General features: G+C 47.3%; 1 protein-coding gene across 1 annotated transcript in view; it reads left to right on the top strand.

The window, feature by feature from the left end:
- The first annotated feature begins 7,832 nt into the window (after window positions 1–7,832).
- The window catches only part of LOC122941912 (zinc finger protein OZF-like), a 79,982-nt gene continuing 62,097 nt past the window's right edge, over window positions 7,833–25,717 (top strand). The window contains exons 1-2 of the mRNA XM_044299410.1: window positions 7,833–7,895; window positions 12,790–12,855. Of these exons, the coding sequence (XP_044155345.1) occupies window positions 7,833–7,895; window positions 12,790–12,855 (129 nt within the window). The remainder of the gene's footprint in view (window positions 7,896–12,789; window positions 12,856–25,717) is intronic.

The following is a 25,717-nucleotide window of genomic DNA, read 5'->3' as shown; positions in this document are numbered from 1 at the left end:
TGAATTTGGGCAAGTTGTCACATGTGCTGTGCATGGCACATGTGTGTAATCTGATCGTACAATGCTTTGTGCATAAGTACCCAGGCTTACAGGATATCCTCAAGCAGTCCAGGAAGGTGTGTGGCCATTTCAGGTGTTCCTACACGGCCATGGTGCACTTTTCAGACATTCAGCGCCGAAACAACATGCCAGTGAGGCGCTTGATTTGCGACAGCCCGACGCGTTGGAATTCAACACTCCTAATGTTCGACCGCCTGCTCCAACAAGAAAAAGTCGTCAACTAGTATTTCTATGACCGGGGTGCTAGGACAGCCTCAGCCGAGGGAATGCCTGTAGGCTCATGCGTCCTTTTGAAGAGGTGACAAACCTAGTCAGTCGCACTGAAGGCACCATCAGCGACATCATCCCATTTGTTTTCTTCCTGGAGTGTGCCCTGCGAAGAGTGCTGGATCAGGCCGTAGATGAGCGTGAAGAGGAAGAGTTGTGGAAGTGTCCTGTCAGAAAAGACCTTCAGTGCAGCAGGAGGTATTGTCACTGAGAAGAGAAGTCGCCTAGGTCAAAAAAGTCTAGATTACCTCACCTTTATTAAGATGAATGAGGGATGGATCCCGAAGGGACTGACAGTGGGCGATACATTCTACTAAAAAAGGCCTGACAAGATGAGCTGCCTTGGGCTAAAAATGGTCCACACACTGCTGTATTTTATCTCTGCATGCCGGATGACTTGCGTGACTTATCCACTACCAACTAGGGTTCAAGACGCAATGTTTTAGGGCACTTTCTGCCTGGAAAACATAAATTTTTCTGGCCGCTGCTACACTGTGGCTTCAAAAAAAAAGGCACATACATGTGTCAATTCCCCTTTGTGATCGTTACCTTGTTGTGGTGAAGGGGCTTGCGTATCACAATGAAGCAACCACCTCTATGAGTGTGTTGGCAATGGCAATCTTGGCACACCCCAGATGATAAGGTCGTTGCTTCATTGTTAACAGACCAAAAGCGATCGGCTGGATAATTTTGCATAGAAAAAAAAGGTGATCATTAAAGCCTACTAGGCCAACAATGGGCCCACACTGCAGAATCATTGTTTTCTGGGTCACTTAACTGTCACTGAACTACCTCAGCACGACCATAGGCTTTGAAAAAAAACCATTGCCTGCAATCTCCCAAACATGCGCACGAGCAGTCATTACTACACCAAGATTGACGCATAGAGGTATAAAATTTATGTCATGAGTGTGTCAACTATTGACAACTCTTTGTGGTTGTCTAAAATCTATTCCATACGCGTCCCCTGATAAGGGACGTAACAGGGATAAACTGATAGGAATAGTATACTTAACACACCACTCATATCTGGTGGCATATTGCATTGCACGCGCAGTGCCCCAAATTGGAAGTAGGAGGACCGACCAAGCATCTTTTTCCATCTCCTGGTTCCTAAAATCGATTCCATATACACGTCCCCTGATAGGGGACGTAACAGGGATTAAACTGATAGGAGTAGTACTACTTAACACACCTTATAATAACGCAGAGAAAGGCAACGCAGAGAGAGGAGTCTGAAGAAGAAGGTGGAAGACCAAATACAGCAGGCGTCCCAGGGGGCTTGTTGTCACCTTTCGGGGACCCTTGGTGTTAGCCAGAAAGAGTCCCTGTGGTTTTTAAATTCGCCTGCCTATTGAAGTCTATGGCGGTTCGCCCGTTCGCGAGCATTTGCAGAAACTTGCGTTCGCGAACGGAAAATTTTATGTTCGCGACATCTCTACTTATGGGGTGCAAAACCACAAACATGTTACCACAGCCACATAAGTAGAACATTTAAGATGAGGCATTAAACTCCAAACCACCACATGAAGCCCACACCCAGGAGCCACATTCCAGACCCACATGCCGTACAATTCCCTGTAACTGCCTTGAGCTAATTCACAGCAACACCCCCTACTCCAGACGGTGTAGTTCCTATACCCAATAAACATACTACAACTGACGGCCCTCTGACTTTAGAGACTACACCAAAAAGTCCTAGGACCACTCCTCATGCCACCCCACTCTAGCAGGCAGCAGGATAAGTACTTCTGCAAGGGTCACATATACCCACACATACCCCACTGACCCCCACATTGCCAGAGCCACTCGTCATGTCACCCCTCTCCCACAGACAGCAGCACGAGGACCCCTTGTTTGATCTGCATGGGTCCCACACATCACATGCTCCCTCCACAGATTTACACCCCATCAAGTCCCCCCCCCCCACAGATTTGCACCCTCAGAATACACCACATGCCCCCTCCTCACATATTTACACCCCATAAAGCTGCCCCTCACAGATTTACACTCCATAAAGCTCCCCCAGATCGGCACTCTTATGTCTCCAGAATACTCCACATTCCCCCCTCACAAATTTAGACCCCATAAAGACTCCCTTACACATATACAGCCCATAAAGCCCCCCTCACAGATCTGCACTCACACAAGTACACCCCATAAAGCACCCTACAGAGATCTGCACCCTCATGTCCCCAGAATACATCACATGCTCCCCCACCTCACAGATTTACATCCCATAAAGCCCCCCTCACAGATCTGCACCCTCCTGGCCCCCAGAATACTCCACATGCCCCACCCCCACAGATTTACACCCCATAAAGCCCCTAACTCACAGATTTACACGCCAAAAAGCCCCCAACTCACAGATTTACACGCCATAAAGCCCCCAACTCACAGATTTACATGCCGTAAAGCCCCCAACTCACAGATTTACACGCACACGCCCCCCTCACAAATGTACACCCCAGAAAGCACCCCCTCACAGATCTGCACCCTCATGTGCCACCGAATACACCACATAAAGCCGCCCTCACAGATTTACACCCCATAAAGCCCCCCTCACAAATGTACACCCCATAAAGCTCCCCCTCACAAATGTACACCCCATAAAGCTCCCCCTCACAAATGTACACCCCATAAAGCTCCCCCTCACAAATGTACACCCCATAAAGCTCCCCCTCACAAATGTACACCCCATAAAGCCCTCCCTCACAGATTTACACCCCATAAAGCTCCCCCAGATCGGCACCCTTATGTCTCCAGAATACACCACATGCCCCCCAAACAAATTTAGACCCCATAAAGACTCCCTTACACATATACAGCCCATAAAGCCCCCCTCACAGATCTGCACCCACACGCTCCCCCCACTCACAAAAGTACACCCCATAAAGCACCCTACAGAGATCTGCACCCTCATGTCCCCAGAATACATCACATGCTCCCCCCTCACAGATTTACGCCCTATAAAGCTCCCCCCTCACAGATTTACGCCCTAAAGCCCCCACTCACAGATTTACACCCCATAAAGCCCCCTCTCACAGATTTACACCCCATAAAGCCCCCCTCTCACAGATTTACACCCCATAAAGCCCCCCTCTCACAGATTTACACCCCATAAAGCCCCCCTCTCACAGATTTACACCCTATAAAGCCCCCCTCTCACAGATTTACACTCTATAAAGCCCCCCTCTCACAGATTTACACTCTATAAAGCCCCCCTCTCACAGATTTACACTCTATAAAGCCCCCCTCTCACAGATTTACACTCTATAAAGCCCCCCTCTCACAGATTTACACTCTATAAAGCCCCCCTCTCACAGATTTACACTCTATAAAGCCCCCCTCTCACAGATTTACACTCTATAAAGCCCCCCTCTCACAGATTTACACTCTATAAAGCCCCCCTCTCACAGATTTACACTCCATAAAGCCCCCCTCTCACAGATTTACACTCCATAAAGCCGCCCTCTCACAGATTTACACCCCATAAAGCCCCCTCTCACAGATTTACACCCCATAAAGCCCCCCCTCACAAATTTACACTCTATAAAGCCCCCCTCACAGATTTACACTCTATAAAGCCCCCCTCACAGATTTACACTCTATAAAGCCCCCCTCACAGATTTACACCCCATAAAGCCAGAATACACCACTTCCCCCCTCCCCGATACACCTGCACTAGAGATGAGCGAACTTCTGTTTTAAGTTCGGCGTCTAAAGTTCGGGGGCGGGTTAGCGGAGAATCCCGATCTGGAACCGGATATGGATTCCGACTTCCGTTGTGGTCCGTGGTAGCGGAATCAATAATCGGCCATTATTGATTCCGCTACCACGGACCACAACGGAAGTCGGAATCCATATCCGGTTCCAGATCGGGATTCTCCGCTAACCCGCCCCCGAACTTTAGACGCCGAACTTAAAACAGAAGTTCGCTCATCTCTAACCTGCACTCCATTAACCCTCCTGCCCCCTCATCCTCCCTCACACTGCTGCTCGCAGGCACACAGCCCCTCCTCCTTCCACAAGCTGCTGCAGTCCGGGTTTGCCAACACTTCCCACATTTGGTCATGTGACCATGAAGGCGCATGTGACCAATGACGTCACAGACTTCTTTCCAACAACTCCACTCTAGCATCTATCATGTGTCGGCAGATAAGAGCCATTTGGCCCATCTAGTCTGCCCAATATACTGAATACTATAAATAGTCCCTGGCCCTATCTTATATGAAGGATTATCCCATGCATGCTTAACCTCCTCCACTGTATTTGCAGCTGCCACTTCTGCAGGAAGGCTATTTACTTCTTCATACAGCACAGCCTGGAGCCTGACTCCTCCCACACATGATCACATGGTCGTGATATCACCACAGGTCCTTTACTTCCTCCTGTAGCACAGCCTGGAGCCTGACTCCTCCCACACATGATCACATGGTCGTGATATCACCACAGGTCCTTTACTTCCTCCTGTAGCACAGCCTGGAGTCTGACTCCTCCCACACATGATCACAAGGTCATTACATCACCACAGTTCCTTTACTTCCTCCTGTAGCACAGCCTGGAGCCTTACTCCTCCTACACATGATCACATGGTCGTGATATCACCACAGGTCCTTTACTTCCTCCTGTAGCACAGCCTGGAGCCTGACTCCTCCCACACATGATCACATGGTCATGACATCACCACAGGTCCTTTACTTCCTCCTGTAGCACAGCCTGGAGCCTGACTCCTCCCACACATGATCACATGGTCGTGACATCACCACAGGTCCTTTACTTCCTCCTACAGCACAGCCTGGACCCTGACTCCCCCTGTACATGATCACCTGGTCTTGGTACCCTCGGATCTTTGAGTCCTCTTACAGGGCAACCTGAAGCCTGACTCCTCCCACACACGATCACATGGTCATGACATCATCTCAGGTCCTTTACTTCCTCCTGCAGCACAGCCTAGAGCCTGACTCCTCCCACACATGATCACATGGTCATGACATCATCTCAGGTACTTTTCGTCCACCTGCCCCACAGCCGGGAGCCTGACTCCTGTAGATGCTGAAAGGAATAAAAATACAGGACCCTCCATGGTGCAGGATTGTCCAGGTAAGAGGAGCGCTCCCAGCGCCGCACCTGTAAGGCCTGTTCACACCTGCGTTATAGATGCAGCACGGAGCAGCCTTCAGGACCTTTACACCTTCCCATACCTCCCAACGGTGTAACCAACAAAGAGGGACAGGTTGTGTGCACCAGGCCACGCCTCTAACTCCGCCCAAAACATACCTGTACACCGAATCCCAACCAGTCCCCTTAATGCCCACATAGTAATTATTCCCCCTTCATGCCACCGCACAGTATTTATGCCCACATTGTGCCCCCAGTAATGTGCCCGCATTGTGTCCCCCCAGTAGTGTGCCCGCATTGTGTCCCCCCAGTAGTGTGCCCGCATTGTGCCCCCCAGTAGTGTGCCCGCATTGTGCCCCCCAGTAGTGTGCCCGCATTGTGCCCCCCAGTAGTGTGCCCGCATTGTGCCCCCCAGTAGTGTGCCCGCATTGTGCCCCCCAGTAGTGTGCCCGCATTGTGCCCCCCAGTAGTGTGCCCGCATTGTGCCCCCCAGTAGTGTGCCCGCATTGTGCCCCCCAGTAGTGTGCCCGCATTGTGCCCCCCAGTAGTGTGCCCGCATTGTGCCCCCCAGTAGTGTGCCCGCATTGTGCCCCCCAGTAGTGTGCCCGCATTGTGCCCCCCAGTAGTGTGCCCGCATTGTGCCCCCAGTAGTGTGCCCGCATTGTGCCCCCCAGTAGTGTGCCCGCATTGTGCCCCCCAGTAGTGTGCCCGCATTGTGCCCCCCAGTAGTGTGCCCGCATTGTGCCCCCCAGTAGTGTGCCCGCATTGTGCCCCCCAGTAGTGTGCCCGCATTGTGCCCCCCAGTAGTGTGCCCGCATTGTGCCCCCCAGTAGTGTGCCCGCATTGTGCCCCCCAGTAGTGTGCCCGCATTGTGCCCCCCAGTAGTGTGCCCGCATTGTGCCCCCCAGTAGTGTGCCCGCATTGTGCCCCCCCAGTAGTGTGCCCGCATTGTGCCCCCCAGTAGTGTGCCCGCATTGTGCCCCCCAGTAGTGTGCCCGCATTGTGCCCCCCCGTAGTGTGCCCGCATTGTGCCCCCCCGTAGTGTGCCCGCATTGTGCCCCCCCGTAGTGTGCCCGCATTGTGCCCCCCGTAGTGTTCCCGCATTGTGCCCCCCCGTAGTGTGCCCGCATTGTGCCCCCCCGTAGTGTGCCCGCATTGTGCCCCCCCGTAGTGTGCCCGCATTGTGCCCCCCAGTAGTGTGCCCGCATTGTGCCCCCCCAGTAGTGTGCCCGCATTGTGCCCCCAGTAGTGTGCCCGCATAGTGCCCCCCAGTAGTGTGCCCGCATAGTGCCCCCCCGTAGTGTGCCCGCATAGTGCCCCCCAGTAGTGTGCCCGCATAGTGCCCCCCAGTAGTGTGCCCGCATTGTGCCCCCCCCGTAGTGTGCCCGCATTGTGCCCCCCGTAGTGTGCCCGCATTGTGCCCCCCCGTAGTGTGCCCGCATTGTGCCCCCCCGTAGTGTGCCCGCATTGTGCCCCCCCGTAGTGTGCCCGCATTGTGCCCCCCCAGTAGTGTGCCCGCATTGTGCCCCCCAGTAGTGTGCCCGCATTGTGCCCCCCAGTAGTGTGCCCGCATTGTGCCCCCCAGTAGTGTGCCCGCATTGTGCCCCCCAGTAGTGTGCCCGCATTGTGCCCCCCCAGTAGTGTGCCCGCATTGTGCCCCCCCAGTAGTGTGCCCGCATTGTGCCCCCCCAGTAGTGTGCCCGCATTGTGCCCCCCAGTAGTGTGCCCGCATTGTGCCCCCCAGTAGTGTGCCCGCATTGTGCCCCCCAGTAGTGTGCCCGCATTGTGCCCCCCCAGTAGTGTGCCCGCATTGTGCCCCCCCAGTAGTGTGCCCGCATTGTGCCCCCCAGTAGTGTGCCCACATTGTGCCCCCCCAGTAGTGTGCCCACATTTTGCCCCCCAGTAATATGCCCACATTGTGCCCCTCACAGAATGTAAAAAAAAACACCACATACTTACCTTTTTCCTAGCAGCAGCAGGACATCGGCTGCTCTAGTCTGTGATGGAGGCGGAGCCAAGGCTAATGGCCAGACCCGCCACCGCACAGACCAGAGGTGTGGAGAGCCGGCAGGGGGGAGGGATGATGATGATTAAAGCAGGGAGCCGTTGCCGGCAATGGCTCTCTGCTTCATCATAATACACAGGCAACTGTCTCTGTTTCCTATGGAAGCAGATGCAGCTTCTAGAAAGTGGGACATAGCTCCCCGTAACAGGACAGCCACTGAAATCCGGGACTGTCCCGCCGGATCCGGGATGGATGGGAGTTATGCGGCATTGACGTTCAGCCCCATTCACTATAAATGGGACTTGCGGCGATCCTGCCGCAACCCAGCAAGTATGGGGAGAAGTAAATGCTAGTGTGAAACTAGCCTAAGGTTCCGCACATGGAAAGATCCGCTGCTTCACCCACCGGGAGTAAACAGATTCCCGAGAAGATGAACCAGGAAGTAAGCGCGCCGGCTTCTGGGGCAGGACACCAGCTTAAAGATATTATAATAAAAAACAATTGACAAAAGTTCACTTCTAACGTAAAACACGTTTTCGAGGACCGGTCTTCCCCTCCTTCAGGTACAACAAAAGCCTGGAGCAGGGGGCGTTATATAGAAGACATATCCAGAAGATCTCAGAGACGTGGACTGGAGCAGGGACGTTATATAGAAGACATATCCAGGAGATCTCAGAGATGTGGACTGGAGCAGGGGGCGTTATATAGAAGACATATCCAGGAGATCTCAGAGACGTGGACTGGAGGAGGGGGCGTTATATAGAAGACATATCCAGGAGATCTCAGAGACGTGGACTGGAGGAGGGGGCGTTATATAGAAGACATATCCAGGAGATCTCAGAGACGTGGACTGGAGCAGGGGGCATTATATAGAAGACATATCCAGGAGATCTCAGAGACGTGGACTGGAGGAGGGGGCGTTATATAGAAGATATATCCAGGAGATCTCAGAGATGTGGACTGGAGCAGGGGATGTTATATAGAAGACATATCCAGGAGATCTCATAGACGTGGACTGGAGGAGGAGGGGGTGTTATATAGATGACATATCCAGAAGATCTCGGAGACGTGGACTGGAGCAGGGACGTTATATGGAAGACATATCCAGGAGATCTAAGAGACATGGACTGGAGGAGGGGGCGTTATATAGAAGACATATCCAGGAGATCTCAGAGACGTGGACTGGAGGAGGGGGCGTTATATAGAAGACATATCCAGGAGATCTCAGAGATGTGGACTGGACCAGGGGACGTTATATAGAAGACAGATCCAGGAGATCTCAGAGATGTGGACTGGAGCAGGGGCCGTGATATAGAAGACATGTCCAGGAGATCTCAGAGATGTGGACTGGAACAGGGTAAAACATACAATAAAAACGTATTCAGGGGAAATGTCGCACCAAAATGAGAAGGGGATCCAAGCAGAGGTGCACCCACTAACAGACAGCACCCAGTCTGATAGAGATAAATAGATAAAAAATGGAAGTGGGGCACTCACTTAGAAGTATAGGGGTCTAATTTTTATTGAGGTGATTAAGATAGTGACAATGGATATCACTATAACACAGTAAAATAGCATATAATGTATTACATCAGATATCAAAATAATCATAAAAGTGGAGCAGGATAAAATTATGGCACTATCGACAATAAACAGTACATGTAGCTAAGTACAATAATAAAACCGTTAAAAATACTGAAAATGGTAAGATATATGGTTAAATATGGATCCCAATAAATACAATTATAAGTTCATGTATCGACCGTAGGGACATTCACTAACTGAATCCTGAGGGATAATTCCGTATGGGGCAATTCGTTCCGGTAACCAGTCTTTCAAAGGTGATCTCAAAGAAATATGACAAAGTCCCCAGCGTATGCAGCTAATGAGATATTACTGTAGATCAGTTTAGCTGCTACTACGCACAGCGGCGTCCCGCTGTAATTGCGATCGCTTATGAGTGGAATATAAGTCCTTACCCGAGGCTCCTGGATAGCGGTTCCTCGACACGGTGCGTTGATGTACTGCTCCGGTCTCAAGGATAAATGTCCTGTTTTGAAATTCGCGCCGATGGAAATGTTTGTTGCACGAGGTGTATGTGACCTGCGTGGTGTAGCACCGATAGTTGCGGTGATAACTTTGGCGCACAGGCAATAGTTTTCAGGTTTCTCGGGCTAGTGGACCCACTCGTCCTGGAGAGGGGGGGATACCAAACGCGTTTCGGGGATTTACAAGACAGACCCCTTCTTCAGTGGTTGACGACCCCCTGTTCCTGTTTCGTTTTTATAGGGCATGAGAGGAAGGAAAGATCTGGTTCGGGATCCGGATTTTTAAGGATTAGAGTCATTTGAAAATGGTTGTTTCCTTATGTTCGGCTTATCTATGTCCGGTTGTTATTTTATTTTCAACTTATCATCCGATATATCATTCCCATAATCGGGTAAGTAATGTTAGTATCTCATATAAGTAAGGATTATTAAAATAAAGTAACAATATAAATATAAATATAGATCCATATAGACATATATTCAATTGAGGGATTCTCATCTATAAAAACTTACATGTCTTATTAAAATGTCTGCTATGACAATTTATTTAAAACACAATGAATAAAATCAAATCAAAACAGTGTCAATCTTGCAAATAAGTCTATGCGGTTCTGTTGCGTTTTACTCTGCTACGGGTGTTCTATAGGGAAATAAAATAATCTTTTTAATGTGTATTGCTTATTTGGATACATTCAATATTGATTTAGTTGAAGGAGAAAGCTATACCTAAATAAGACAGTTTCAAATTGCAGAGGTTACATTATATGATAGTAAGATTCTAATCAGGGACACATGTGGTTATCCGGGGACCATGTGGGATGTATATAAAAGACAGCAGAATGATTATAAACATGTCTCCATAAATATGTAGAGCTGTCATGTATGATTCCAAAATAGATTTTACAAAGAGGCGCACCAGTCATTGCAGGTGTTTCTATGCGTCTATGGTGCGTTTTTTAATATGGCCTATTTTATTTTTATTTTTATTTTTATTTTGATTTATTGTGAGGAATTTTTATATATACAAAAAGGATTTTTTGTATATATAAAGTTTCTCAGAATCGGTCTCTTATTTCTCACTAATATGCCGACTGTGTTCAGGCTGTCTTCAAAGCAGTTTAAACTGCTTTGAAGACAGCCTGAACACAGTCGGCATATTAGTGAGAAATAAGAGACCGATTCTGAGAAACTTTATATATACAAAAAATCCTTTTTGTATATATAAAAATTCCTCACAATAAATCAAATAAAAATAAAAATAAAAATAAAATAGGCCATATTAAAAAACGCACCATAGACGCATAGAAACACCTGCAATGACTGGTGCGCCTCTTTGTAAAATCTATTTTGGAATCATACATGACAGCTCTACATATTTATGGAGACTGTTTATAATCATTCTGCTGTCTCTTTATATACATCCCACATGGTCCCCGGATAACCACATGTGTCCCTGATTAGAATCTTACTATCATATAATGTAACCTCTGCAATTTGAAACTGTCTTATTTAGGTATAGCTTTCTCCTTCAACTAAATCAATATTGAATGTATCCAAATAAGCAATACACATTAAAAAGATTATTTTATTTCCCTATAGAACACCCGTAGCAGAGTAAAACGCAACAGAACCGCATAGACTTATTTGCAAGATTGACACTGTTTTGATTTGATTTTATTCATTGTGTTTTAAATAAATTGTCATAGCAGACATTTTAATAAGACATGTAAGTTTTTATAGATGAGAATCCCTCAATTGAATATATGTCTATATGGATCTATATTTATATTTATATTGTTACTTTATTTTAATAATCCTTACTTATATGAGATACTAACATTACTTACCCGATTATGGGAATGATATATCGGATGATAAGTTGAAAATAAAATAACAACCGGACATAGATAAGCCGAACATAAGGAAACAACCATTTTCAAATGACTCTAATCCTTAAAAATCCGGATCCCGAACCAGATCTTTCCTTCCTCTCATGCCCTATAAAAACGAAACAGGAACAGGGGGTCGTCAACCACTGAAGAAGGGGTCTGTCTTGTAAATCCCCGAAACGCGTTTGGTATCCCCCCCTCTCCAGGACGAGTGGGTCCACTAGCCCGAGAAACCTGAAAACTATTGCCTGTGCGCCAAAGTTATCACCGCAACTATCGGTGCTACACCACGCAGGTCACATACACCTCGTGCAACAAACATTTCCATCGGCGCGAATTTCAAAACAGGACATTTATCCTTGAGACCGGAGCAGTACATCAACGCACCGTGTCGAGGAACCGCTATCCAGGAGCCTCGGGTAAGGACTTATATTCCACTCATAAGCGATCGCAATTACAGCGGGACGCCGCTGTGCGTAGTAGCAGCTAAACTGATCTACAGTAATATCTCATTAGCTGCATACGCTGGGGACTTTGTCATATTTCTTTGAGATCACCTTTGAAAGACTGGTTACCGGAACGAATTGCCCCATACGGAATTATCCCTCAGGATTCAGTTAGTGAATGTCCCTACGGTCGATACATGAACTTATAATTGTATTTATTGGGATCCATATTTAACCATATATCTTACCATTTTCAGTATTTTTAACGGTTTTATTATTGTACTTAGCTACATGTACTGTTTATTGTCGATAGTGCCATAATTTTATCCTGCTCCACTTTTATGATTATTTTGATATCTGATGTAATACATTATATGCTATTTTACTGTGTTATAGTGATATCCATTGTCACTATCTTAATCACCTCAATAAAAATTAGACCCCTATACTTCTAAGTGAGTGCCCCACTTCCATTTTTTATACAATAAAAACGGTTCATAAAAATTTACTATAAAGATGTATAATACTCGTCACCTATTTATGTGGCGCATGTATGTACAGGAAGGAAACATTGCTAACATTCAATCCTCCGGGGGGACCGCCCACTCGATCCTGTCGTTAGATGCCACGAAGGCCTTCGACAGAGTTGAGTGGAGTTTCCTCTGGAGGGTAATGGGAAGTATGGGATTTGGTCCAAGGTTTATAGCCATGGTCTGTCTGCTTTACCGATCCCCCCTGGCTAAACTTAGCATTAATGGTACCCTGACTAGGTCCTTGATGTTGAAGAGAGGCACCGTCAAGGATGTCCTCTATCGCCACTTCTATTTAACATTTATATTGAGCCTTTGGCCATAAAAATCAGACAGGACTCTGGGGTTCTTGGATTTTGGATTGCAGGAGACTATGATCGGATTTCTTTGTATGCAGATGATATTCTTTTTTTTATGCAACAGACCAATATTACCCTGCCAAAAGTTATGGAGATTGTAGAACTGTACTCCAGGCTCTCGGGCCTGCAGGTAAATTGGTCTAAAACTACAGGACTCCATGAAGTACTTGGGGATAAACGTCTCCGCTAAGGTTCAGGACTATGTTCCACTTAATTTACTCCCGGCCATTATGAAGATTAGATCTAAAATTAAAATACGGCATCGGTTCACCCTTTCGAGAGGAGATAGGGTCTCCCTGGTGAAAATGATAGTTCTTCCCCAACTGCTTTATGTTCTCCAAAATTCTCCAGTTTGGATAGATGACAAATTCCTTAAAGTGATAGAGAAGATGATCAATGATTTGCTATGGGGGAGGAAGCGGGTAAGGCTGAAACTGGATTATTTTTCAATGCCTCTGGAACAGAGGGGCTTGAACCTTCCGAGCTTCAGGGGATACTTTATTGCGTCTCAGCTATGTTTTTTTTTATGAGTGGGAGACCAGCCCCTTATGCAAAAAATTAGTGGACCAATTTGGTTTTCTTGACTTTTTTACCCTATTAGAGTCAGGATGCCTAATGAGTTGGAGGCAGGAGTTTGGAGGTTTCGTTAAGCTTGTCACCAGGGCCTGGAAACTGACCAGGAGCTGGCTTTCTATCACATCCTCACTGGTTTGCACTCCACTTTGGCAAAATCAAAGACTTCCAGCCCTGGGTGGGCTTGATTGCCAGCAGTACTGGAGGTCTAAGAATATTCACTACATAGCGCAAGTAGTTGGTGATGGTCGGATCCTCTCTCTTAAGGAGATCATGCAGAAGGAAAACACAGGAGAAATAGTTTGGTTTAGATATTTTCAGTTACGATTGGCACTTTGTAGTATCGTGGCTAGAACTTTACTAAGTATAAACACGTCAGGTTTTTTGCACAGCTTAAAGGGACACTGACAGGCCGAATAAGCATAATTAGCTGTATATATGTATGCACAGGTCTTCTACTGTGTATTCAAAACATATAAGTCTAACCCCTGTCCACCTTATGAAGACTGTAAAATGATGTTTTATAACCTGATAGAATTGCTCGTCTTTCTGCCCAAGGGGTGGCGTTTTAGCTTTACTTCTGCCCAGGCAGCCACCCCCCCCAAGCACCGTTTTGAAGCGCCGCCCAGCTCATCAATATTCACTTCACTGGGCGGCTTCTGCGCTGCTCAGAAAAGTGTCCGGCCCAGGCGCAGAACGCAGAGGCTGAAGCGGCCTCAAAGAAGCAGAGGGGACGCAGGCGCGATGTGATCCCGGCCAGTGAGGGTGCCGGGCACATGCGCTGAAGCTCAAATGGAGTCCGATGCCCATAGCTTTGTATTGAGCATGCGCCGGATCTCGGAACATCGGGGACAGCAGAAGCTGCCCAGCGAAGTGAATATTGATGAGCTGGGCGGCGCTTCAGAACGGCAGTTGGGGGGAGGCTACCTGGGCAGAAGTAAAGCTGAAACGCCGCCCCTTGGGCAGAAAGACAAGCAATTCTATCAGGTTATAAAACATCATTTTACAGTCTTCATAAGGTGGACAGGGGTTAGACTTATATGTTTTGAATACACAGTAGAAGACCTGTGCATACATACATACAGCTAATTATGCTTATTCGGCCTGTCAGTGTCCCTTTAAGGAAAAATAATTATGTTAAGGCTAAAATAGCTTATTGTTACAAACACTTATTTAGGGCTAGCTTTTTGGATTGTCTTTTGCCTGGACAAAAGTCGTGGAGACTAACTTATCTTGGGAAAGTGTATTGAAGAATATGGGTTTGGTTTATTTTAGTTCTTAACCACATAGTTGTTCAGTTTAATATTATGCGCAGGATATATGTAACCCCGCTGTGGCTCCAGAGGCGTGGATTACGAGATAACTCCAACTGCATGCGTTGTGGGAGCACGAATTCGGACTATCTTCATCTGTTTTGGAATTGCCCCCTTTTAGATGGTTATTGGGGAGCAATACAAGAATTTCTTGTGCGGCGACTGCAGGTGGAGCTCCCTCGCCACCCTCAGCTATGGATCCTTGGGGATCTTTCTGTTCTAAATTGCCAGAAGCGAGAGCAGTGCCTTTTGACCAGGGCGATGTTTGTGGCCTGTCTCCTGATCTCCAGGTCCTGGTTCGCAGCTACCCCGCCTCACGTTAACCAGTGGCTGAAATTAGTCAATAAAATCAGAGACTACGAAGCCATTTTGTATAGGCAGAGAGGTTCATATGATAAATGGCTCAGGGTTTGGGCAGCATGGAATGGGTGAAAGAAGAAGGGAAAAGCCTCATGTTCATTTATTTTTTATATATATTTTTTTTTTTTCTCCCCGGATATGATGGCACTCTGGGGGGAGGGAAGTGGGTGGTCGGGAATGTATGTATCCTGTTTTTCTTAATCTTGTAAGTGTTTTATGAGATTAATAAAGAAAAAGTATAAAAAATAAAATAAAAAAAAAGGAAACCCCATCATGCAGGAAAGTGGGACAGGAAGCGGTAGCCATGCTTGTACACTGTAGGAAAAAGCTCCGTCCAGTGCCTTATTTATTGCTAATATATTCCTCAGCGTTTTACAATTACCCAGATAACAACACCCCTTTAGTCTGTTTACATCACTGCAGCGACAATATTGGTCGGAGCTCTGATGGCGGTATGTATATCACCTGACTATTAACGCTTAGGATGGTCTATAGCGGTCGTGTGCTGTTCATACTGGCATCACTGATGACGTAGTTTATCATCTGTATGGTCATGTGAAGACGTGACATACCATGAAACTGCCTGGACTTACCAAATGAAGGAAAAGTTTTGACAAGCTATTCAACTTATTTCGTTCCCTATAATAGGAGAGAACACAACAGCTACACTTCATTGTCTCTTCCCATGTCTTCTCTTATCTCCAGTTATTGTATTTTACATTAGATTTTGTAGGAATTTCCACCGTCTCATCTTCTCTCCATTCAGGTTCCTACAATATAGGATCCGCTCAGTGGATATCTTCTATATAAGATTCTTCTCCTGATTGACCCATCAAGAATGGACAGGGACAAGATGGCGGAGAGTATAATAAATCTCACCCTAGAGATCCTCTTCCGGCTTACTGGAGAGGTGAGAGATGCTGATGATGTCACATTACATCATCTTATCTATGTTACTAACAGATGGACATGACTGGAGAGGTGAGGGACTCTGGAGATGTATAGAGTGATATTTATTACTGTGCCTCTCCATAACCAGGACTACACAGTAGTGAAGAAGACCTGTAGTGAGTGCTGTCAGGCCCCTGTGTCTGAAGATTGGGGAAGAACCCTGAGCCCAATCACGTGGCCTCTACCTCACCCCCTGATACATGAGGAAATCAATAGAGAGAAGATCCTAGAACTCATCAACAAGATGATTGAGCTGCTGACTGGAGAGGTAACACTGCTGGGAATGCTGGGACATTATACAGGAACGCTATGAAGGGATCGGGGTGATGACTGTGTCATTGTGTTGTCAGGTTCCTATAAGGTGTCAGGATGTCACCGTCTATTTCTCCATGGAAGAATGGGAGTATTTAGAAAGACACAAAGATCAGTACAAGGACATCATGATGGAGGATCACCAGCCCCTCACATTACCAGGTAATAGACATGGACTAAATACACACGTCCTCTCATTATCTGTATGTAAGGAATGAATTCAGTGATTGGATGTGTTTCCTACAGTTAAGGAAGAGATAAGAACACCAGAGAGATGTCTCAGTCCTCTTCTTCCACAGGATGGTTCAGAAGAACATCACAATGTCCCACAGGATGATCAGGTAGATGGAGATAAGATCTCATGAAATGTCCCCTATGGTCTGTAGTAGACTGTGAAGATCTTGTGTTCAGTCTTGTTTTATCCACCAGTTTTATATGTTTTATCCTTGTGTAATGAGAAAGATGGAGATGACAGGATTACAGCTGACCATAGACATTACATGTTGTCTGGAGCTTCTCACAATTTTCTGTCTATGGAGACTCTTATGATAGGTTCCTCTGTGAACTGCTGAAGACCTTTGGCGTTCACAGAAGAGTGACTCAACAATTCTTGGAGAAGTCCACAGCTGAGACCATACGATACTAGTACAGATGAGCGAATTTCTCAAGAAGATTTGATTCGATCCAAATTTATTTGTGGCGAATCAAATAAAAAAAAACTGCTATTTCCTGGCTGCAGAGAGCCTTTATAGTGGTGTAGAACACTGTGCCTTGCAGTAACATGCATAGGGAGTCTGCTGTGGTAGTGAAATAATACTGTGAGTCAGTATGACATGCAGATGACAGACGTCACTCTTAGAATCACTGCACACTTCAATTATTTGGTCAGTGACTGGGCCAAAACCGACTAAATAACTGAAGTGTGAACTCAACCTTACAGGTCTACTGTATGTTAGCACCAGGTATAAATAAGCAATATGGTCAGTAATCCATCAGTATTGCTATAGCCCCCAAAAAAGTGGATCCAAAACAGAGATGACACGTGAATGGAATATTTGCATGTCTTCTGTGTTTTTTACCCACTCCTGCTTTTGGCTTCCAAATCATAAGCAAATCATCATGCAAAATAGTGACCATGTCATACAGGCCTTACAGCTGCTACTTAGACAAAATTTGTTGTGCTTCTAATTTTTCCTTCCTTCTGAGAGATCAGAAGAAGGGTCAAATAAATGATGATGTCAACCAGGCCAAAAAGGCAAAATAGTGGCCCAGGCATTGAGTGGGAAGGGTGGGAACAGCATGGGAATTCCACAGAGTGGATCAGTGGCAAAGTGTTGAGGTGGCAGCAGCATGAGGAGACCATAGAGTAGCCTAGTGACATAGTGGTGAGTTGGCAGCAGAATCAGGAGACCACAGAGTGCCCATTGACACAGTGGTGAGGTGCAGCAGCATGAGGAGACCACAGAGTGGCCCAGTGACATAGGGGTGAGTTGGCAGCAGAATCAGGAGACCACAGAGTGGCCCATTGACATAGTGGTGAGGTGGCAGCAGCATGAGGAGACCACAGAGTGGCCCAGTGACAGAGTGGGGAGGTGGTGAGTGGCAGTAGGAACACCTGGCAGCAGGTGTGTGTGGCACCAGGTGGGTGGCAGCATCAGAATAGTAGCTCAAGCAGGTAGCCAGAAGAAACAGGTCTCTTTTGACAAATTTTAGGTGTGGCACCATGGATGATCTAGTCTGATGCATTACGCACTGGTGTGTGGAAATCCTGGCTGATCCAGGCCTGATTCATCTTCACAAAGGTCAGTTTCTCCACATTTTGGGTGGACAGGCAGGGGTAACTATGGCCCCCACTGCACTAAACACCCTCTCTGATTCTACACTGCTGGCCGGGCAGGAAAGCTTGTCCAGGGCAAACTCAGCCAGTTGCGGCCACAAATCAAGTTTGGCTGCCCAGTAGTCCAGGGGATCTTTGATATGGGGTGGCAGGGTGCACTCCAAGTATTCCACAACCTGCTGGTCCAGGTTCTGCTCCATGTCTAGCTGCTGCTGCTGCTGGTGAGTAGGCAGCGGCCAACTGACTACACGGGATGTCTCGATAGTAGTTCAGTTTGTCTTTCCTCTCAGTGAGTGTAAAAAAAAGGCCCCCATTTTCGACCGGTAACGAAGGTCTAACATGGTGGAAAGCCATCCCTCTGCCGAATGGTGACAATTCGGCTTTCACTACGCAAGCATGTATCTGGCCATTTGCACAAGTGACTCGGAGGGAATCCCTGCCTCCATCTTCACTGCATACTGTGTCTGTGTAATCTGACTTGTATTATCGCCCTGTAGCTCCTCCGGCTTCTCCTGCTCATCCTCTCCTGTCACCTGTGTAGAAAAACCTCCCATTTCTCTATGCATTGCTTTTGCTCGAATGTCCTCCTGCACTAGTTCAGCCCCCACAGGGCTCATGTGGCCATGAGATATAGTCATCACGTCTCCTGTCCAGCCAGATTTAGCAGCATCTTTTCCATGTCCCCTCGTCACAGTCACAGTTCTGGGGATAATAGATGATGGGAGAGATCTCTGTACTGACCCCTGATAGATTTATACATAGTATAGGAAGGTGCTAGGGATCGTCGTTGACGGAAGGTATGTGTCACTGAGGTTCCTGGCCTCGGTTGAGTAAAAGCCAGTTTTGATGTGTCAGCAGTAGTTGCTGTTTGACACCTTGTTATTTAGTATAGCTGTAATAGCTGATCCAGGACGGCTCTTACTGGGAGTAGTCAAAGTGCTGAGAGGTGTTCCAGGCCGGGTCTTGACTGGCCTATAAAAAAAAAAAAAAAAACAGGCAGCAGTGTTAGCTGGTGGTAATTACCTCTCTTTCTGACAGAGGAGCTCTGGCAATCGCTGGATTGGGATCTGAGCCGGTGCTAGGCTGGAGGCCTATCCAGATCCTACTGTAGCAGTATACTGTCCTCTTCCATGTCAATTTACACAGTTTAGTGTCATCTGCAAAACTTGATATTTTACTATGCAAGCCTTCTACAAGATCATTAATTAATATATTGAAGAAAATAGGGCCCAATTGTGACCCCTGTGGTACCCCACCAGTGACAGTGACCGTGACCCAATCTGAGTTTGTACCATTAATAACTACCGTATTTTTCGCCATATAAGACGCACCGGCGTATAAGACGCACCTAGGTTTTTGGGGAGGAAAATAAGAAAAAAAATATTTTTAACCAAAAGGTGTGCTGTGGGTTTGGTGGGTTTGGAACTAGGTGGTCTGTGGATGGCACTATTACTGGGGATCTGTGGATGACGGACACTGTTATGGGGAGATCTGTGGATGACGGACACTGTTATGGGGGGATCTGTGGATGACGGACACTGTTATGGGGGGATCTGTGGATGACGGACACTGTTATGGGGGGATCTGTAGATGACGGACACTGTTATGGGGGGATCTGTGGATGACTGACACTGTTATGGGGGGATCTGTGGATGACTGACACTGTTATGGGGGGATCTGTGGATGACGGACACTGTTATGGGGGGAACTGTGGATGACGGACACTGTTATGGGGGAACTGTGGATGACGGACACTGTTATGGGGGGATCTGTGGCTTTCACTGTTACAGGGGGATCTGTGGCTGGCACTGTTACAGGGGGGGGATCTGTGGATGGCACTGTTATACATGTGTCATCCACAGACCCTCCCAGCCCATAACTGTGCCATCCACAGATCCCCCGCCGCTCCAGTATACTAATATAATATGTCTTATTCAATTAATAGTTATTAAATATGCCTCTTTATTGCTAAAAGTACCTTAAATCCTAAGCGCTTCAGTACAATGCCGGCAGGCCGGGCAGCCGGCGCGTCACTCACTGACGCCACTTGCCTGCGCCGCCTGCTTCATTCATAAAGTAGGCGGCGCAGGCACGAGACATCAGGGAATTACGCTGCCGCCCGCCCGGCCTGCATTGTACGGATGCGCTTAGGATTTAAGGTACTATTAGGCATAAAGGGGAATATTTAATAACCATTAATTGAATATGACATATTTTATTAGTACACCGGCGGGGCGGGCCTTTAGTACAGTGACTGCACCGCCCCGCCGCTATTGCCGGCCCCAGCTCCTCCTCCCAGTCCCTCCCCGAGTCCTCGCTCGCTTTACATCGCTGCCAGCGATGTAAAACTGACTGCATTCGCCGTATAAGACGCAGGGGCATTTCTCCCCCATTTTGGGGGAAGAAAAAGTGCGTCTTATACGGCGAAAAATACGGTACCCTCTGTTTTCTATCACTGAGCCAGTTACTTACCCACATACAGACATTTTCTCCAAGTCCGAGCATTCTCATTTTATATACTACCCTTTTATGCGGTACAGTGTTAAATGCTTTGGAGAAGTCCAGATATACAACATTCATTGATTCACCGCTGTCAAGTCTAGAACTTACCTCCTCAAAGAAAGTGATTAAATTAGTTTGACATGACCAATCCCTCATAAAGCCATGCTGATACGGTGTTATTTGCTTATTTTTATTGAGGTACTCCAAGATAGCATCTCTTAGAAAACCTTCAAACAGTTTACCCACGATGAATGTTAACTTACCCGCCTATAGTTTCCGGGTTTTTGGACCCTTTTTTAATATTGGCACCACATTTGCATTGCTCCAATCCTGTGGAACACTTCCTGTCAGAATAGAGTCCATAAGTATTAGAAATAAGGGTCTGGCTATGACATTACTTAATTCTCTTAGGATACAGGGGTAGGGCTGAAACGATTATTCGAATAACTCGATTAAATCGAGTCAAAAAATTCATCGATGCAGTTTCCCTGCATCGAGGAATCGTTCAGATCACGTGATCACGGAGCGGGAGTGAAATTAAGCGTCTCACTCACCGCTTCCGTGTCCTCCGGAGCCAGAGAGGCAGGACTGAGCGGCCGGCACAGCGGAGGAAGGAGGAGGAGGGAGTCTCTCCCTCCCCACTGTGCGCGGCTGCCGCTGAAGACCAAGTAGGAGGAGGAGGGGAGGGGAGGGACTGTGGCCACTGCGCCACCAATGAATGTGTCGGCCATATCCCACAGGGTCCCCCTCCTCCCCCCCATCATTGGTGGCAGTGTCAGTTCCGATCGGAGCCCCAGCAGTGTAATGCTGGGGCTCCGATCGGTTACCATGGGAGCCAGGACGCTGCTTAAGTCCTGGCTGCCATGGTATGTTAGTAGTGAGCAGAGAGCAGCGCATTATACTCACGTGCGCTGTGGCCGCCGGTCGCTCCTTCTTCTGTCTGTGCGGCGGATTGCTAATGCTTACAGCATTAGCAATGCGCCGCACAGACCTATGAGAAGGAGCAACCGGCGGCCACAGCGCACGTGAGTATAATGCGCTGCTCTCTGCTCACTACTAACATACCATGGCAGCCAGGACTTAAGCAGCGTCCTGGCTCCCATGGTAACCGATCGGAGCCCCAGCATTACACTGCTGGGGCTCCGATCGGAACTGACACTGCCACCAATGATGGGGGGGAGGAGGGGGACCCTGTGGCCACTGCCACCAATGATTAATACTGGGGAGGGAGGGAGGGAGGGGGGGGGTTGCGTTACCAGAGGGGGCATATCAGAGGCTGGGGGAGGCAGATCAGAGGCTGGGGGGAGGGAGGGGAGGCAGATCAGAGGCTGGGGGGAGGGGGGGAGGCAGATCAGAAGCTGGGGGGAGGGGGGGAGGCAGATCAGAAGCTGGGGGGAGGGGGGGATGCAGATCAGAGGCTGGGGGGAGGGGGGGAGGGAGATCAGAGGCTGGGGGGAGGCAGATCAGAGGCTGGGGGGGAGGCAGATCAGAGGCTGGGGGGGGGAGGCAGATCAGAGGCTGGGGGGGGGAGCCAGATCAGAGGCTGGGGGGGGGGTCCAGATCAGAGGCTGGGGGGGGGGGCCAGATCAGAGGCTGGGGGGGGAGCCAGATCAGAGGCGGGGGCAAGCAGATCAGAGGCTGGGGGGAGGCAGATGGAGAGATAGTGGTTAATGGAGGCTGCAAGCACCACCTTGGCATGTATAAAGTTATTGGTTTAGAGAGGGGTTAATGAAGGCACCTCCAAGGTGCTTTCATTAACCTCTTCAGACCAATAACTTTATACATGCCTAATGCCAAGGTGCTTCCATTAACCCCTCCAAACCCAATGGGCATGTATAAAGTTATTGGTTTGGAGGGGTTAATGGAAGCACCTTGGCATTAGGCATGTATAAAGTTATTAACCCCTTCAAACCAATAACTTTATACATACCTAATTACGTACGTTATTTTAAGTAGCTTTTTCTTATTAGATTACTCGATGAATCGAGAAATATAATCGATAGAATACTCGATTACAAAAATATTAGTTTACTGCAGCCCTATACAGGGGTGTATGCCATCTGGTCCTGGCGATTTGTCTATTTTAATCTTTTTAAGATGCTGCTGTACTTCTTCCTGGGTCAGACAGGTCACTTTTAATGGGGGATTTACTGTTACATTCTGCATTTCATCTGACAGTTTATTTTCTTCAGTGAATACAGTGGAGAAGAAAATATTTAATAGCTTTGCTTTCTCCTCATCACTCTCTGCAACTCCCCCCTCATTACTCTGTAAAGGGCCGACACTTTCAGATTTATACTTTTTACCATTTATATAATTTAAGAACATTTTAGTGTTAGTATTAATCTCTTTGGCAATCACTGTATTTTTTGCCCCATAAGACGCAGTGGCAGTGAGTCTTATTGGGCGAATGCTGCCATTTTTACATCGCTAACACTGATACATCGCCGGCTGCGATGCTGCACAACGCGGTGATGTATCGGGGAGGGAGGAGGGGCTGGAGGCCGGCAACTGCTTGAATTGTGGCGATGCCCGGTACAGTCACTGTACTCTTACACCGAGCCCCGCTGCTTACAGCAGTATTCATATGTAAACTGTAATCCTTAACCTCTTCTTAACTTTAGTTACAGTAGCGCTATCCCATGTACTACTACTTACTATCAAGCTCCCGTACCGTAGCAGGCAGAGCGGCCGGCAGCTGTAACGTCACTCACTCACGTCACGTGCCTGCTCCACCTGCTTCATTAATGAAGCGGGCGGAGCAGGCGGGTGACGTGAGTGAGTGACGTTACGCTGCCGGTATTCTGCCATATTCCTATACCTTGGCAGAATGCTATACCCGGAAGTGACGCAGCCGCACCGTCTGCTGTGTGGTGAGGCTGAACTGCTCCAAATGATGTGTCCGCGTGTGCGCACTCAGGGGTAGGGATATCTGATGGAACATTTTGCACTGAAAAATCTACCTACTCCTGAGTGCGAACGCACGGTGTACGGTTTCATGCATGCAAATGAAGTAGGTGCTTCTCCCGCGGTGGTGCATTTATTTTTAAGAATCCAGTGGATCTACGCTTGCGCAGATCCACACACACATCCTCCTCCAGCTGATTCCGGTGCGGCCGCGTCACTTCCGGGTATAGCATTCTGCCAGGTATAGGAATCTGACAGAACAACGGCCGCTCTGCCTGCTACAGTACGGGAGCTTGATAATAAGTAGTAGTACACAGAATAGCGCTACTTTAACTAAAGTTCAGAAGAGGTTAAGGATTACAGTTTGCATATGAATACTGCTGTGAGAGGAAGGGACCGGTGTATTGGGGGACACTGTTATGGGGGGATCTGTGATGACACATATATAGCATAAGATGCTATATATGTGTCATCCACAGATCCCCCCCCCCCCCAATAACAGTGCCATCCACAGATTCGAACGTCGCTGTCACTATGCTGCTGATTTGAAATAAACCAATTTGTATTTTGCACAAATGGAAGAGTGCTGCGGATCTTTACGTATTTCTGGTACATGCCGGGACCCTCAGCTAGGATCTCCATCTGCGAGCACCACCTCACCTATCAAGGGTAGATATATTTTTTCCAATTGCTGGACTCTGTAGTGCTGCTTATCTTTTGTTATATTTCCCATAAGTGTGTCATCCACGGATCCCCCATAAGTGTGTCATCCACGGATCCCCCATAACAGGGTGTCATCCACGGATCCCCCATAACAGGGTGTCATCCACGGATCCCCCATAACAGGGTGTCATCCACGGATCCCCCATAACAGGGTGTCATCCACGGATCCCCCATAACAGGGTGTCATCCACGGATCCCCCATAACAGGGTGTCATCCACGGATCCCCCATAACAGGGTGTCATCCACGGATCCCCCATAACAGGGTGTCATCCACGGATCCCCCATAACAGGGTGTCATCCACAGACCAACATTAGTTAAAAACCCACCAAATGCACACCCTTTGGTTCAAATTTTTTTTTTCTTTCTTACCTCCTCAAAAACCTAGGTGCGTCTTATGGGGCGAAAAATACATTAATCTCTCGGTCTCTAGTCTGGCTGCTTTTATTTGCTTTTTACATATTCCGTTTTTTTTCCTTTTAGTTTTTCAGTGCTTCCTCGCTACCCCCCTGTTTTAGTGATTTAAATGCTTTCTTTTTGTCATTTATTGCTTTCTTTACATTTCTACAGGGTGGACCATTCATATGGGTACACCTTAATAAAATGGAAATGGTTGGTGAAATTAACTTCCTGTTTGTGGCACATTAGTATATGTGAGGGGGGAAACTTTTCAAGATGGGTGGTGACCATGGCGGCCATTTTGAAGTCGGCCATTTTTAATCCAACTTTTGTTTTTTCAATAGGAAGCGGGTCATGTGACACATCAAACTTATTTGGAATTTCACAAGAAAAACAATGCTGTGCTTGGTTTTAACGTAACTTTATTCTTTCATGAGTTATTTACAAGTTTCTGACCACTTATAAAATGTGTTCAATGTATCTTCACAGCATACGAGATGTGCAGCACCTGAAACTACGGATACTGGAAGCCTGTGCTAGCATTTCTCCTGCGGTGTTGCTATCAGTGTGGGAGAAGAGGGTTGCATTGACAATCCAACACAATGGGCAGCACATTAAACACATTTTATAAGTGTTCAGAAACTTGTAAATAACTCATGAAAGAATAAAGTTACCATAAAACCAAGCACACTATTGTTTTTCTTGTGAAATTCCCAATAAGTTTGATGTGTCACATGACCCTCTTCCTATTGAAAAAACAAAAGTTGGATTCAAAATGGCCGACTTCAAAATGGCCACCAAGGTCACCACCCATCTTGAAAAGTTTCCCCCCTCACATATACTAATGTGCCACAAAAAGTTAATATCACCAACCATTTCCATTTTTATTAAGGTGTATCCATATAAATGGCCCACCCTGTATTTATCCACATTGGTTTCTTTTTGTTCCTTAACCTTTTATTCCCATACGGTATGTACCTCTCACAATTATATTTTAGGATGCTTTTAAAAATATCCCATTTTGTGGCTGTATTTTTATTTTTGAGGACTTTGTCCCAGTTAGTTTGGCCTATGGCCTCTCTTAGTTGGCTAAATTTAGCTTTTTTGAAGTTTGGT

This window comes from Bufo gargarizans, chromosome 6 (assembly GCF_014858855.1).
Source record: "Bufo gargarizans isolate SCDJY-AF-19 chromosome 6, ASM1485885v1, whole genome shotgun sequence".
Lineage (NCBI taxonomy): Eukaryota > Metazoa > Chordata > Amphibia > Anura > Bufonidae > Bufo > Bufo gargarizans.
Note: the sequence above shows the minus strand (reverse complement) of the source record. Positions and strands in the feature narration are given on the sequence as shown.